The sequence below is a fragment of the Typopeltis vanoorti genome, chromosome 1, assembly GCF_054136105.1.
Source record: "Typopeltis vanoorti isolate ZY-2024b chromosome 1, IOZ_Tvanoo_1.0, whole genome shotgun sequence".
In the NCBI taxonomy this organism is placed as follows: Eukaryota; Metazoa; Arthropoda; class Arachnida; order Uropygi; family Thelyphonidae; genus Typopeltis; species Typopeltis vanoorti.
In genome coordinates, this window is record NC_143549.1 from 176,968,646 (window position 1) to 176,984,877 (window position 16,232).

General features: G+C 36.1%; 1 protein-coding gene across 2 annotated transcripts in view; it reads right to left on the bottom strand.

Annotated features, from left to right (window-relative positions):
- The window catches only part of LOC150110664 (uncharacterized), a 253,724-nt gene that overhangs the window by 124,640 nt on the left and 112,852 nt on the right, over nucleotides 1–16,232 (bottom strand). For both annotated transcript variants that reach the window (XM_090400164.1, XM_090400172.1), the window contains one exon: nucleotides 7,104–7,241. In XM_090400164.1, the coding sequence (XP_090256290.1) occupies nucleotides 7,104–7,241 (138 nt within the window). The remainder of the gene's footprint in view (nucleotides 1–7,103; nucleotides 7,242–16,232) is intronic.

Genomic DNA, 16,232 nt, shown 5'->3' on the forward strand with positions numbered 1-16,232 from the left:
CCGCAAGGAAATGTGTTTTGCATTATGGGAGATACTGAGATAGGAGTGATGTTAGCTTGCTCCACCTTTGTAACGAGTTGCCTGGTGTTGTACCACCTTACCCCAGTCCTGAAGATACTTTCAAGTGCAAACTTTGTTTGCTCACACTTGGATAAAGGATTAAACTAAATTTATTATAACCTGTAAAGATGTTTAAGACTTCCCAAAACCCTTTAATTTCAGTCAAATTAGGATAAACTGCTTAAAAGATCATCAGCAATGTTAGAAACAACTATATTTAAAATTAAGTTGAAGTAAGCACAACATCATACAATTCCTCCCCCATCTCAGTTCAATCAGAATGAATTTTTCAGAGGCAATTAAGCAATGTCAGAAACAGCATTATTGCAAATTTGGTCAAAATCAATTGAACAATATAACCTGTATAGATGTCTGCAAAATATACAACTCCCATTATAGCCTTCTTCATTTTTATCCAACTGTAATGAAATTCTAAGGAATCAGCCATGTAAGAAGCAATATATTATTATATACTATATAGTTCAAAACTATTCAAAAGCTTTCAAAAGAAATACCGGAATATGCCATGAACTATAAGTTGTGATTGCTGTTATTACAAGAATCACTAGGACCATAATTCAGTCTGCTGTAACTAGTTCTAAAGTGATCATTAGCCTGCTAAATTTGAAACATTAAATCCAACTTAAACTAGCACATTGAGAGAAAAAAAAAAGCATATTTTCTCTCCTCCTTTGTATCGTTCAACTGATTTTGACCTAATAAGTTATTTCACCATCAATGAAAACATCCTGAAATATTCAGCCCAGATGTACTAAAATAAAGAGAAAAGAGGGGTGGGAGTGGAGAGGGCTTTCTCCACAAGCAACTGTATAAGTCAGATTGCCAACAATTTTTAACCAAATTGGAATGCAGGTATTCCTTGTTTATTCTCTCCTGAGAATCTGAAATTCTCAGGAGACAATAAACAAGAATTTCAGACTAAACTGAAAGGGGATTCTTCTACTTATGCCCCTTTGCAGGGTGCATCATAAATTGTTTTCAGCCAATGTTGCCTCAGCTCCCCTGTGAATTTCAGTACAGATGGACTGAGGGGTAGTTTTTTTTAGTAAACACCTTTAGATGTTGTCATTCCAACATTTTAAATTAAATATAGTAACCTAAGGTTCTCAGAGAGATTCATTTTATTTATCTATTTTTTGCAAATACTGCCACATCTCACATTGTTCAATTTTTTGGCCAAATTTAGAATACAGTTGTTAATATTGCCTTAAGGTGTCTGAGAAATTCACTATAAATGAAGTACAATGAGGATGGGGAGTTCTACCTGACACCTCTATAGGTCACAGTATTCAACTGTTCTTGACCAAATATGGTTCCATGGCTTCACTTCCTCTGATGATTTCACCTCATTTAACCTAAAATGAAGGGAACTGCAAGGGGAGGTGTTTTTTCTTTGCAAATATTGCTGTAAGTTATATTATTTGACTAATATAGACCATATCTGGAATACATCAATTACGTTGCTTAAGATTCCATAAGAAAGTCAGCTTAACTGAACTAAAATGGAGAGCAAGGTTATAAAGGAGGTAGAAGAAAATAAAATACCTCAAACACTGCTAACATTGATTCATCTAATGTATTTAGTCCTCGACTGTTTTACCTATTTAATCTAAAAAAATAGGTGACACATTTAAAAAAAAAAAAAATGTGAGGCTTATAGTGAGAAGGCAAGCAACAGGCATTAGATAGAAACAGCAATTTAGAAGTGGTTGACATTGCAGAGATGAGAATGTAAATTTCCCTTTGAAATTCAATACCGTAATACTAAAAAGAAAGCTAATCTCCACACACAGACACACACCCTATTAAAAATTAGCTTTGGCCCGCTGCAGAATTGCTTGTTACTTCCAGTATAGTTTAATTTTTACCACAATGTCAACATACATTTGCAGCAAACTTTCCTTGTATGAATCTGAATAAATCTAAAACTAGAAAGATGATGATAATCATCTTCCAATTTTATTGCAGTTGAGTGTATTATTTTTGGAATATCAGGTTTTTTCTATACACAAAATGCAACTCATACGAAGAGCAAAATTCTTGAATCTTTGAAGGCCATTCACACAAGACGGTTTCATGTGTTTCAAGCTTTAACTTCAAAATATAAAGCCACTTCATAAGTTTGGCCAACCCTCACACTCAATGCTAGAATAAGGTGTATTCAAGGATCAACCACCACCTAATAATGATGTACATGTTGGTGATAAGCTATTAATTAGAAGTAATAACAACAATACTGTCATTGTGAAAAGAGGAAAAACATGTGATGCAAATATTATCATCACTGCTAATATTAAGTGATAATAGTAGAGAAGCCAGGGTTGCAATGAGATGAAATGAACATGGCAATATTGTTTATATGAATAAGTCAGGCCAATTTGTTCATGACTGAAAAATTAGAAAATCATAAATGTGTGGAAAACATGACTGAAGAATGAGCTAGCAAGCAAGTGCTGAAATTGAAAGCGCTTGCCAGAAACAGTGAACTTCTGAGTTAACTGGGATAAGTGAGTTTTGCTCAACACATCAGGTGCTTTTTTTTTTTAATATATATCTAACATCGAACCCATATGAAAGTTTGCAAGGTATTTGCATATTAGTACCATGTGTGAGCAGTGTTGCATATTGTATAGGCCAATAACTAATTTAAACAGCGAGTAAGAAGTCATGGTAAGAACGGATGCTGGATTTACTGATTAGCTTCAGGCAGGCAGAGGAGTTAAGTAAGGATGTTTACTTTTTCCTTACCTGCTTAGTATCTATGCTGAGGACATCATGTGTGCAGCAATGGATGGATGAGCTTAAGACATGAACTAGGATAGGTGCTAGATGGGTCAGCAATCTGAGGTACTTTCATGATACACTATTCCTTTGTAATAAATGTGATGATCAAGGATGAATCCTTGACAGAGTTAATGAGATTGGAAAGAACAGAGGACTTAACCTCAACCCTAAAAAGATGAAGATATGATTCTTGAAGGAAAAATAGACAGGGAAGCTACTGAGAAACAAGTCTACCTTGATGGAGAAATAACTGAGAAAGTCGGCAAATTCGAGTACCTTGAATCTATCATTAATACCAGAAAACAGAAGATTAGGAATAGCTAAAACAACAGACTTGTCTAAAATTTGGAAGGATGGATCTATCAACACAAGAACAAAGTTGAGGATGCTATTGTTTTCAATAGTTTTTTCAAATCTTTGGATTTGTGGTGTTACAGGAAACTGGTGAGAATCTACATATACTGAAAGGCAGCAAATAGATGGGTGCTAGAAAAATCAGTAGAACTTTAAGACCCCTAAGGATAATGACAGAAGAAAGCTGAAATACTTCAGACACACTGAAAGAATGGAGGGAGGGAGGACTTTGAAATATTAATAGAAGGTAGTTCCTGGGAAAAGAGGAAGGGGCAGACTGTCAAATAAGATCAATGGATGGATTGATGGTGTGTCTGGAGTGACTGATCTTCAGAGAGTTGGAACCTTCAGAAAAGCATACAACAGGACCACCTGGCAAGAACAGGTGTGGCACATCACCAAGCAATTGAGCAACCACACAGCATCTAATGGCATCCAATGATACTATGGATGGATAACATACTATAATTAATTATAAAATTATAATTTATGGCATTTTAATAGAAGAGAATTTTAATAGAAGAATACCAAACATATGAAAAGTTACAAGATGATTTTAATACCTATGGACATTTTACTGCAAGTTTTCTACAACTAACTCTCTCTCTCTCTCTCCTCCCTTATTTTGATATGGATAACCTTCTTTTCCAATCACTTGCTGCACATAATCCAGTCCCTGCCACCACCACATCGCTTACTGCTCAGCCTCCAAGGTTTGGGCTCAGCCTCAGAATTTATTATTATAAATTACTTTTTTTTAGAGAAATTATGTTATGATAAAAATCAATTTTTTTTTTTTTTTACTTTTTTGATAAAAGGCCACTAAAATTCATGTTAAGTTTTTATTGCAATATGCTTACATATAAGTCTAGCTGCCAACACAAATTGGTGTTTATCAACAACCAAACAATTTTATGTTGGTGCAAAACATAGGAGGTAAGTCGCAACAAAATTCTATGTGACTCATATAATCTATATATTAGTTGTAATCAAGACAAATCTAAATTATATAAAAGTTATTCTCTTATTAATGTTAATTATTATAGCACATTGATAATTATTAATCAATGTTAATGGAAAAATTAATTATTATGCCAAGTTGAAACAAAACTGTTTGCAACCACTACTACAGGAATCAACATGGTACTTAGATCCAGCACCACAACACTATTGACTTACTTTTATAAGAATCATCAAGGCCAAAATTCAACTTGCTGTATCTCGAGTAAAGATCAAATATTATTTGTCACTTGTGTGTAATGAAGATATACAGAAAAGGACTTGCAAATTTTAAAGTGTAATCCAATTAACCACCCAACCAATCATGTGGATGAAATACATCTGTCATCTCAAACTTCAAACCATGTTATTTCAACGATATTCTAATGGTAATTTGATTTCAATGCTACTCTGCATCCATGATTTATAACATAAAAAAATCTGTCATGGCCAGGGTTGATAAATAAACTCTGGCACTTTCATGAAAACCAGGTGTTATGTAGTTCTTTAGATATGCTTGTATCTAGAGCTTGACCACCTGAAGAAAGACAGGACAGGTTTGATTCTAGTCACAGAACTACAGAAACTTCTTTTGTAAGCCTTTCATCAACCAGTTCCAAGTTAGTTAATCTTCAGCATGGACAAGTTGTATTTCCCTGCTGGAAACTACAGTTTTAATCCTAGAAAACTGAATTTGGAACTTACACCATTCCAGAAAATAACAGATGTGTTAAGATTTAGGACCATGAAATGGTGATAGTTGTCAGCTATATGCTCACTATCACCTAAAAAGCTCTGATTCATTGATGACCTGAGCTCACTATCAACGAAGGCACGAAGGACATACTTGCTGCCTTTCCTTTGTCTTCAAAGAAGACAAGGTTAAGGGAGCTCTGCCTAATCCCTTTGGAGAATAAAAGGCATTAGAGGATTTTTTTATTTTACTTTCAAATCAGAAATAATTCAACCAATTTTGACCAAATATATATAGCTACATATAATCTCCTGAAAAATTCAGCACAATCAGCAAATGGTGTGTAAATTGTAAGGATGGGGGGGGGATGCATGGATGATAATCTATAGAAAGCTCTTTAGGCCACATCAACCAAATGATTGACTAAATCATTGGTTGATGTAACTAAATATGAAATCTGGTATTTATGTTCCTTAAGATCTGCTGAAAATTCAAGAAAGAGTAAAATGGATAGGAGTTTCCTCTGTTACAGACCTCTAAAGGATGAGTAATTTAACTGGTTTACCTATCTCAACCATAAATATGCAATTTCTAAAAACAACTCATATTATACAAAATGAGCCAAGTACTGAGAAAGCATAAAATTAGTTGTAATTTAGAAGTTACTCAATTGATATTTTTCTACTTGCTGATAATTTAACCCTCTTCAGAAATTCCAGAAACAACAATATTTACAATGCTGCTGTTATATTTTTGTGATATATTCTTTAAGATCTACAATAAACTGGAAATTAGCATAAACTGATCATATGTGTTTAGTACATCCATAAAAAGGATAATTTTAGATATCATCATGTATGTGCTTCTTAACTTCAAAAAAAAAGCTATACAGGGTGTTTCAAAAAGAATGACCCAGTTTCAAATAATTATATTTAACTAGATGCCATCTTCTCATTAACTAAGCGTAGAGGCTATTTGGGCACTAGTAGTGGCATCTAGCAGTCGTCATATCGAACTCTGGGCCAAGGCCGTTCACAAGGTACAAGTGGCATTCATTTGTGGTTCGTGGTTGCAGAGATATACAATTTTCAAATTACGACATTCTTTTTGAAACACCCTGTATTTCTTTGAAAAATCTGAACTATTAATCTTGTATGACTAACACAAATGAGCAAACTGCTATTCATAAAAAAAAAAGAAAAAAGTATATATTTTATCATTCTTCATCTGTAATATGCAAATATAGAGAAGTGTCCTGATATAAACAACAAGTAGCTATTAATCAGTTAAAGATTAAGCCAAAATGTCAAACAAATCTTGGCAGTAGTATTATATTGCAGGTAGAGAGCAGGAGCCAGGTAATCCAAAAAAAAAAAAAAAAGGGAAAAAAGCCTTTGACTTCTTTTATTTTTTATAACTATTCACACTATTCTTCACTTCTTTTACCTATTCACACAATATGCTATTAGCATATCATTATCAATATAATAATGGCATAACAAGCAATTATACACTGAAATAATTAGTTTTGTCATCATATCATTTATATAATAAGATGCCAAAATGGTGTCTGCACAGATTAGACGAAGTTGTGCTGCACCATTGATTATTGAGGTGTCAGACAAAAAACCTAAGCAGTTCAGAGTTCCTTTTTATATGAAAAAGAGAACTCTGGACTATACTATAAAATGCACTGAAATAAGTTACCTCAAATTAGTGGAGTTTGCAACTGTAAGATACATGATAAAATGGTACAGTCTTAAGGGAAAAATCCATATCCAATGTACTGTCCAACCACAGATCCGAGACCCTAGTCTGGCAACGTGCCAAGAAGAGTCAATTCATGATGAAGGGGAGAAAGAAATAAAGGAGGTACGAATTGGTCACCAACATGGAAAATCACATGCTTTATATAAAATTTTCCAACTGTTATACAAGCAAAATAGTTACCACTTTCAAAACTACAATGTTCATAAAAGAGAAGTTAATATTCCGATGTGTAATAATAAACAACTCATCCCACAAGAAGGATTCATTACCCTATTATCAGAATGGATTCTCCTTCTTCTCACATGCGCAGAAGTGTCAAAGGGTCTCGCATCTGTGGGTGTGCAGTAATTCTGTTTCTCACAACTCCCAAACAAACATACTAAATCATTTTATTTTATATAAAGATTGAATATATACTTACCGGAGAAGAGAAATAAAAACCTCTAATAGCTGTAGCAATACAAATCAAGAGATAGAGTGCTTTCTGAGTTGTGATACGGCATGACTTAATAAATGAAGGTGGTTTCATTCTTGCATACTCTGCCTTTAAGCATAAAAGCTGGAAAAAAAAAAGTAAAACAATCTAATGATATACCTCTACATAAATATTTACAAATGACCTACAAATTTATGTGGAATATGAATTACAAAACAGATATTTTCCAGGTTTAAGATAGGCACTTAATATATTCTTTTTCTATGCAACAAATCATAAGTATGACTTGGTCATCAGATTTCATCACTAGTTTCTGGTAAGCAATAACAAGATAATTAGACGATTAAACCAGTTCAATGAGTTGACACAATTGTGTTACAGCAATTTTTTTTTCTCCCCAAATCTTTGGTTCCCTTTTCCCCCTCTGATGGAGTGAAACTATACTCAAATGACCACAGTATATTTGCATAAATGCAACACACACACACACACACACACACAAAATGTACCTACTTAGCACTCAGTTTCTGAGGTATCCAGTAGAAGTGGTTTCACGTGGCTATTCATTCAGCTAGTGGAATCACTGAGGTGTATCCATTCTGCAAAAAGATCTTATCCATCATATGACAGATCCTTGTCATATTCCCTCAATTTCTCAACTATTTGTCTTAAAGTGAAAATCTAATCTTGGCAACCTCTATTTGGCCTGAACCCAGTTTGTTCTTCTCCTAGTTTCTCTTCCACAATCTTTTTCAAGAATGCATATATAAATCTTACCTGGAACACTTAGTAGAGAAATTCCTCTGTAATTCTCATCAGCTTTATTCCCCTTTTTTATAGATGGCTAATATGAGAGTTCTACTCCAATCAATGGGAATTTAACCTTCTGTCCAAGCCATTTGAATTATGCAGTGTAGCCACTGCAAAACTTTTATACTTCCATACTTAAGCATTTCTGGTCAAATATCATTTGCTCCAGCTGCCTTTCCACATTTCAAGTTTTGAAGGTTTTTTCTACCTCAAGTAATGATATGTACTTCTCTTTGCATTCCTCTTGAAAATTTTCTAGTATTAATTAGTTTTGCTAACTAGTATTAATTACTTTCAAAGTAATTACTTCAGACATCTAGGATATCCCTATCTTCAGTTTTCATATCACCTTTATCACCTTCGATTCCTTTTTCAGTACCCTTTCCTCCATTTCTAAGCTTCTTCAATAGCCTCCAGAACATTTTGCCACCTTCCTGATATTTATTTTCTATATTCATACCAAAGTCTTCCCATGACTTGTGTTTGGCTCCTTTTGCTTACATTTTTCTCTGTATTCTTTTAGGGCATCTACTGACTTATTGGCTAGAAACTTTTCGTATGCTTTCTTCCTTTCCAGGACTGCTTCTTTAACTTCCTGTGTCCACCATGGTGTTCTTATTTTTCTATTCCTGCAAACAACTTTGCCATATACCTCCCTGGCTGAATCAATCAATGTCTTCATGAGTTTTCCAACGAGACTCCAAGTTTGGTTCTCGTTTTCAAACTGATGTAAACTTTTTTTTTTCATTAATGTTTGCATAGTTGAGTCTACAATTTACCTGTAAAAGATGCTCAACTTAAATTCTATTAAAAACTTTCTTACATACTGTTCTTTTCAACATAATATCCATTTTTATCCTGCTTAGTACTAAGTAGTGGTCACTTTCAATTTTGAATCCCCTGTACACTCATGTATCCTGAACCAGCCTTATGATATCACTATCAATAATGACATAGTCAATGAGGCTTTTCTTATTTCTTGTCTTCTCTCCATGTGAACGTGTACACATCTTTATGCCGAAAGATGGCCTAGTCCGTGTCCTGGGCAGAAGTCTAGTAAATACTTAGTATTATTATTAGCTTTTCCCTTTTCTCCAAATGTTCCCAAAATGTTGCTATATTCATGGTGGGATTCATTTCCTACTCTGCTGTTCAGGTCTCCAACAAGGACTACTTTTACCATTTTTTTTTAATGTCAGCTGCATGTTCGAATGACTCAGAAAATTCCTCTACTTCATCCTTAGGAAGAACCTTCCGTGGGACCATAGGCACAAATATGTTTCATTGTCCATATCGCCATTTTAAAGTTTGCCACACATAACTCTACTTGAAACTGCCTTCCAATTAAAAAGTTTATCTTCATGTCTGGTGTTGAATGCTATTGGCTACTCCTTCCTTTTCTTGATATATCCTATACCTATACTTATTTAGGAATATCTCACCTGTTTTGTCTTCTTTGTCTCTGTAATGCCAATTATGTCCACATGGTACTTGTCCAATTCTGCAAGTTTAATTTCCTTTCCATTAATATTCCTTATATTGATGGTTCCTATATCCAGTTCTTCTGATGTTGGATTTATTCTTCTTCTTCTAGATGTTGAGTTGGAGTTTATTCCCTGTAGCTGAATTTTCACTGTTCACCCTGGTTTCCTGACAAAAACAGTGCTATTGCTTAACTGAGCAATGCCCTAGTCGGCATGAAATCTCATCATGTTGTATCATCATATGCATTTGTGGTTTAAGCCAATAAAAAGTAAAATTTGGTCAGCTAAGTCCCAAATTGCCAGCCCATCTGCCATTCAGTACCCAGTAGATACCTACTAATGGGCGCACCACATGAAGTTGAGAATTGGACATTGTCAGAAGCCCCAGTCAGTTCTCTGCATTTGGCTTTGACCTTTAAGCAACTCATTCAATCCATCATGACCATAATAATGGATATTCTGCTGCCTTTATAATTTATCTACCAAATTACCATAGGTAATTTGGTAAAAATAGGTAAAACTCATGTTATCATTCCCAACAAAGAAATTGATGTCATGCATAAAATTATTTCATTTATAAGACAACAAACCAAAGAAAAAAATCAATATGAAGGGGAAGACGGTCTCATATAGGAACTGGTAATCTCCCCCACCCTGCAAGGAGTGAGGCAAGTCTATAAAAGCACTCCTGGGGCCAACAAGTACAATTCCACCTGACTGAAGAACTCATTATTATTCACAAATGACAAGTCTTCATAAACAGCATTCACATGAATTTATTTATATCATTCCCAAACATGAAAGGCTGCTAAACCTATAAGCTAATCAAAGCTGTGCATGTGTGGGCAGGAATAAAGAGAAAATTCATTTGTTGATATTCTTTCTGAAGAGGAGGTTGTAGTCTTTGTGAAACTTCATGGAGGAAGGCTGTTCTACAGAAGAGAAAATGAGAGCAGGAAAGCCTGGCTTTTACTCAAAAAATTATCTGGTGACCCCACAACAGCAGCAAACGAAGTTAATATAAATGAAACCAAATTCAACTCAGCTATCTCTGAATGATAAACTGAGTACTAAAGTTAAAATACCTACAGATTATATTAAAAAAGCTAGGGATTCAGAAAATAATCTCTTCGAAGAACCAATTACTAAAGAGGACCTAAAAAATGTTTCAAAGTCTTAAAACCAGGAAAAGCTGCTGGTATAGATGATATCAGAAATGAGATACCAAGAAATCTGGGACAAAAGGTAGTTAGAATTTTTCAACCTTTTGTTGGAAATTTGCTAAAATACTCAGCAAACGGAGGCAAACAAAAGTAATACCTATCCTGAAACCAGGTAAACCTGCTGAGTATCCGAAGGGCTATGGGCCTATAGCTCTCCTATGCACAACGCTGAAGCTACGAGAGGTTAATCCTGAACAGACTAAGCCCAGAAATAGAGAAAGTGCTGATAAAAGAACAGGCAAGATTTAGACCAGGAAGATCATGCAGTGGACAAGTATTAAACTTAACACAGTTTATTGAGGATGGCTTTGAAAGGGGGTTAGCAACAGGAGCTGTATTTACAGATTTGACAGCAGCATATGACACACTAAATCTTAAAAAGCTTATAGTCAAAATTTACAGCATGACAAACAGCTATCGGTTAGTGGAGATATTCAGATCACTGCTATTCAGCAGGAGATTCTTTGTTGATTTTCAAGGAAAAAAAGCAGATGGCGTATCCAGAAAAACTGTCTACCTCTGGGAAGCGTACTCTCTCTCCCCTCCGCTACAGTATATATATTGAACTTCAATATATATATATACTGTAGAGGAGGGGAGAGAGTATATTGAACTTCAATATATATGTTAGTGTATATACTGAACTTCAATATACATGTCAGTATATATATATTGAACTTCAATATATATATATACACTAACAACCAACCTATAAACCCACACTCAAGAACCTACTTATATGCAGATGACCGGGCAATAGCTTATCAAGCAAAATCCTTTGATAACATTGAGAAGCAGCTCACACAAGAACTAGAAATCCTTAGTTTACTATAAGGAAAACCAACTGAAACCAAATCCCAGTGAACTGAAATATGTCTTTTCCATCTCAATAATAGGAGGCAAGGAGAGAGTTGAATATAGAATGGAATGGCGTGAAATTGGTCAATTATCGAAATCCAACTTACCTAGGTGTCACACTAGATAGGATCTTAAATTATAAGTGACACATACAGAAGACAGCAGCTAAAATTCAAACATGTAATGATATCCTGCACCGATTAACATCATCTCAGTGGGGTGCAAGTCCACAAGTACTGCATGCCTCTGCACTGGTATTTTGCTTTTTGACAGCCGAGTATGCTAGCCCTGTTTGGGAAAGATCATCATATGTCAAAATTATTGACAAGGTTCTTAATGAAACGTGTCAGCACATTACCAGCTGCCTTAAGCCTATGAAAACTGACCATTTATAGTCACTGTCTGGTATTGCACCTTCTTATATCAGAAGAACAACACAGAATAGATATGAGCAGAAACAACAACTGAATGATGAATGGCATCCTTTGTGTGGATGGATATGTTGCAGTAAATATGAGGCTAAGCTTTTATTCAGAAGTTTAATTCAATGGAACTATTAGCTGATTCCATAAAAGCCACAAGGTCAACAATGTGGAAAGAACAATCTCCAGAGGCTCTGAACTTAAACGAATCTCTTCCATCCGGACTGGCAAAGAGAAGACATTGAATAGACTTCGTTCCGGAATGGGCAGATCAAAGACAGCTGCTTATGTGGTGAAACACAAACCATGGATCACCTTCTGCAATGCTGCCTAATAGACATTAATAACATATGTACCCGAGAAGATTTAATGCAGTGCAATTTGACATTATGTTTTTGTGTAATATTTTATGCAAGTGGCATTTTTGTCTCTTAATGTATGCTTTTAATCCATATTCTTTTAATGTCTATTTCTTTAAATGTATGCTTTTAATCATTTATATGTATGATCTTACATTTTCTGCAGTTCACACACGAAATAAATAATACATTTATCAGAAATAGGGGGAATATGATGGATGCTGGTTCTACTGAACAGTCCCATTAAAACAGTATAGAGACACAATGTGGAAAATGATCTCTGAGAAAGTGACCGGCAAGAGTATGGAGAAAGGGTTTGTCAATTAGCCAAATTATCCTCTTCTGAACAACATCAAGAATTTTTAGAGCAGTCATAGACACACCATCAATCACATGAAAAAAGTATCCCAAGATTGGGCAGGTTTGTAATTTGTATAAAGTTGGATTTCAACAGAATTGGAGATGCCAAGTTTTTTTTTGGAAGCCGATGGGTTCAGAACTCTCATACATTTACAGCATTTCTAAACCTATCGGCAGAGTCATGAATAAAATTCACCTAAAACCCATATTTTCCAATTAACAAAATTCTGCTCAACTGCCAAGTACAAAGGATAAACTTTCACCTCTAACTCTCATTAGTGTTTAGATGATTTCTTGTAAGTGTAATTTAATATACTTTGGATAGACTGGCTATTTCTTGAAGGGGGGGGGGGGGAGATCAGTGAACATCAATACCATACTGAGTACCTTAAACCACAAAAGTCCAGTCTTTTCTAACACAGTATCCTCTGGGACAATGCCTACCTCTATAAAAGCGATTTTAAATGAGAGCCTCAAAAGAGATTTAAATCGGAATAATTATTACAAGAGAACTCCAGAAGAGTAAGGAAATCATCAAGGAAGGACATAACTCACCAAAACTGTCATACCTTCTCTTGAATTCAATCACACTATTATTATTACGGGCAACTCCAGGGAGTCCTTAGACTCATCGAGGGAGGCCCTAAACATCATGTCCACACAAGTATACGACATTCTCACAGTATCTATCATACCTTGCCTTGAACTTGCTCACCGTCATAGCACCCACAACAGACTCTGGCAGCTTATTCCACTCATTTACCACTCTAAAAGTAAAGAATCCAGCTCTAACACCCTTGCTAACCACACTCTTGCCCAGCTTCCATAGGTGTCCCCACCACCTAGTTCTCCCACCACCAGTCCTGATCTCAAAAATATCCTCTGAATTAATCCTATAGAAACCCTTTAGCAATTTGAATGTCTCGATCATATTTCCCCTTTTCTGCCTATCAACTAATTTCTGCAACCCATAAATCTTCAACCTGTTCTCATAAGGTTCATTCCATAGAACTGCTATCATCTTGGTCACTCGCCTCTGGATCCTCTCCACCTCCTCCCCATCAAGAAGAAACCTAGGTGACCAAATCTGGGCACAGTAGTCCAGATGAGGTCTTATTAAGGCTCGGTACAGAGGTACAATAACTTGCTTGTCTCTGCTCGTCAAAGTATTTTTCAACAACCAAGTGAGTTGATGAGCTGATTTAACCACTTTTGCAATGTGCCCCCTAAACTTCATCTCCCTATCCACCAACACTCCCAAGTCCCTGGCCTCATCAATCCCCTGGAGTACAGTATCACCAATGTGGTATACTGCTGCTAACCTTTACACCCCAAAATGCAAAACCTTACATTTGTCACATTAAATTGACATCCATTCTCCTTAGCCCAGAATTCCAATCTATTCAAGTCGTCCTGTAAGATTTTGACATCTTCTGCATTCACTATAGCCCTACCCAACTTTGCATCATCAGCAAACAAATAAAATGTTCCTCTTAGATCCTTCCCTATATCGTTAATGAACAAATTAAACAGCAGTGGTCCAAGAACAGAACCCTGTGGCACACCACTAGTCACAGGCCATCTTTTGGACTCTACTCCTGAATAAACTACTCTCTGATATCTCTCCATCAACCATCCACCTATCCATCTCACCAACCCTATATCCATTCCCATATGTTGTAGTCTACGGATTAGAATTCCATGTGGTATCCTGTCAAATGCCTTAGCCAGGTCAAGCAGTATCACTGTAAACCCATTTCCCTTATCCAGTTCAGCCGTCACTGTGTTATAAAACTTGAGCAAGTTACCGAGGCATGATCTACCCTTCACAAAGCCATGCTGTCCCCGTACAGCATCTCATTTTCATCAATCCATTCCTGTATTTTTCCCTTGACTACTTTCTCCAAGACCTTGACAACGATTCCGTATATGCTGATTGGTCGGTAATTTGCAACAGCAGTCTTGGATCCTCCTTTATGCAGTGAACTATTTTCCCTTCTTTCCACACCTTCGGGACTAAACCAGACTCCAGACTCAGATTAAACTCTATCCACAATCACAAACTCCTAAGGCAAGCCATCCCATCTGTCATGCACAGCTCTATGACAGAAATAATTAGCTCTCACCTACTTCTTGATTTCATTCATTCAGAACTTCCATGGATACCCTCTAGTCCTATCACCATCCTTCATAAAATGAAAAATTCCATCTACTGGTATCCTGTATGACCCTTTTATGAAGCATGCAAGTCTATCATATCACCCCTCTTTCTCCTGTCTTCTTAGGTATCTACAGTCAAGAAATCCTGTCTCTCCTCAATTCACATTCCCACAGTCAACATATCTTAAAGTGTTAACTATCCCCTGTATCTGCATCAACTTGAAAACCACATGACCTCCAGCTGAGGTCATACGAAACAGGCGAAACGATTTCCTAATCCTTACGTCAATGTTTGTTTTAACATTATCAGTATCCTCTGAGTTGTATTCACAATTTTATTATTATCATTATTGCAAGGGCACCTCTACAGAGTCCAAAGACTCATTGCAGCAAGAGATCCAATTTATCCACACAATCTATCATACCTCTCCTTGACCCTATTCTTCTTCTTCTTTGGCACTATAGCCTCATATAGAGGCTATAGTGCCAAAGAAGAAGAATAGGGTCAAGGAGAGGCCTCCCTTTTTTTTTTCACAACTCACTACAAGGTGGGGTCGTTACCCCCATGCTCGACCATGTGTAATTGTCTGTGAGGCATTGTGTTCTTAAGACTGGTTTGCCTGCTTTGCAGGAGAAAAACCCTGCAATCCACGCCCAAGATCGGCTAACTTGGCTATGTTTGAGAAAGATCCTTAACTCCTCACATCAGCAACGAGTATCTAATGCAGGACACTCCTTTCCCAGGCATATGGTTGCAGAGTGCATAACCACCCGGCTAACCGTGTGAACCTCCTTGAACCTATTAACATAAAAAAAAAAAAAAAAAACAGCACTAGCAATCCATTCCATTCATTCACAACTCTCCAAATGAAAAATCTAGTCCTTACACTCCTACTAACCACACTTTTACTCAACTTCCAGGAATGACCTCTTGTTCTGCCCCCCCCCCCCCTCTAGCAAGTGCTGAAACATTTCCCCTATTTCATCAATCCTATAAAATCCTTTAAGTTTAAATGCTTCTGTCACTCCTCTTTTTTGCTTATCAACCAACATCTGCAATCTACATACCCTCAATCTATCCTTATAGGTAACATTCAACAGACCACTCAGCATATTGGTTGCTTGTCTCTGAATCTTTTCCACCACTTCCTCATCCACAAGAAACACAGAAGACCAGACCTGAACACAATAATTAGGATGTGGACATAGCAAGGCCTTATGAAGAGAAACAACTTCTTTATCTCTACTCAACAGCAAAAATCTCATGAGCTACCAGCTACCTTAGCAATGTATTAACTAAACTTCAACACCGTCTACGACCACCCCCTAAATCCCTAGCTTCATCTATTTCCTGAAGTACAGTTCCATCAATGTGGTATATAGCTTAAAATTTATTTATCTCAAAATGCATAACTTTACATTTCTCCTCATTAAACTG